Source organism: Pterocles gutturalis, unplaced genomic scaffold, assembly GCF_000699245.1.
Source record: "Pterocles gutturalis isolate BGI_N339 unplaced genomic scaffold, ASM69924v1 scaffold41784, whole genome shotgun sequence".
Classification (NCBI taxonomy): Eukaryota; Metazoa; Chordata; class Aves; order Pterocliformes; family Pteroclidae; genus Pterocles; species Pterocles gutturalis.
This window is the reverse complement of record NW_010134710.1, coordinates 2,275-2,573: the sequence shown is the minus strand read 5'-3', so window position 1 is coordinate 2,573 and position 299 is coordinate 2,275. Positions and strand designations below refer to the sequence as shown.

Genomic DNA, 299 nt, shown 5'->3' with positions numbered 1-299 from the left:
TCACTCGCAGGGGTCCCCACTCTGTGCCCGCCGTGCTGCCTCCCTCTCGCTCAGCAGGTACGTGTCGATGAAGACGAAGAGCTCGTCGGGGCTGACAGGGGTGATGTAGCGCTCACGGTCGGTGCCCGCCTTGTCCAGCAGCACCGCGTTGAAGTGGGAACGGGTGAGGTGCAGGAACTGCCTGGGGGTGCAGGAGGGAGCCGCCGGTCAGGGATGGGGTGCCCATCCTCAGGTCATGGAATCACAGAATGGTTTGGGTTGGAAGTGAACTTAGAGATCATTTAGTTCCAAACCCCTGC

General features: G+C 61.5%; 1 protein-coding gene across 1 annotated transcript in view; it reads right to left on the bottom strand.

Moving 5' to 3' along the window:
• Positions 1–20: 20 nt before the first annotated feature.
• The window catches only part of LOC104467779 (sushi repeat-containing protein SRPX2-like), a gene marked incomplete at both ends in the record, with an annotated part of 2,550 nt that continues 2,271 nt past the window's right edge, over positions 21–299 (bottom strand). The window contains one exon of the mRNA XM_010081676.1: positions 21–181. Coding sequence (XP_010079978.1) covers positions 21–181 — 161 coding nt within the window. The remainder of the gene's footprint in view (positions 182–299) is intronic.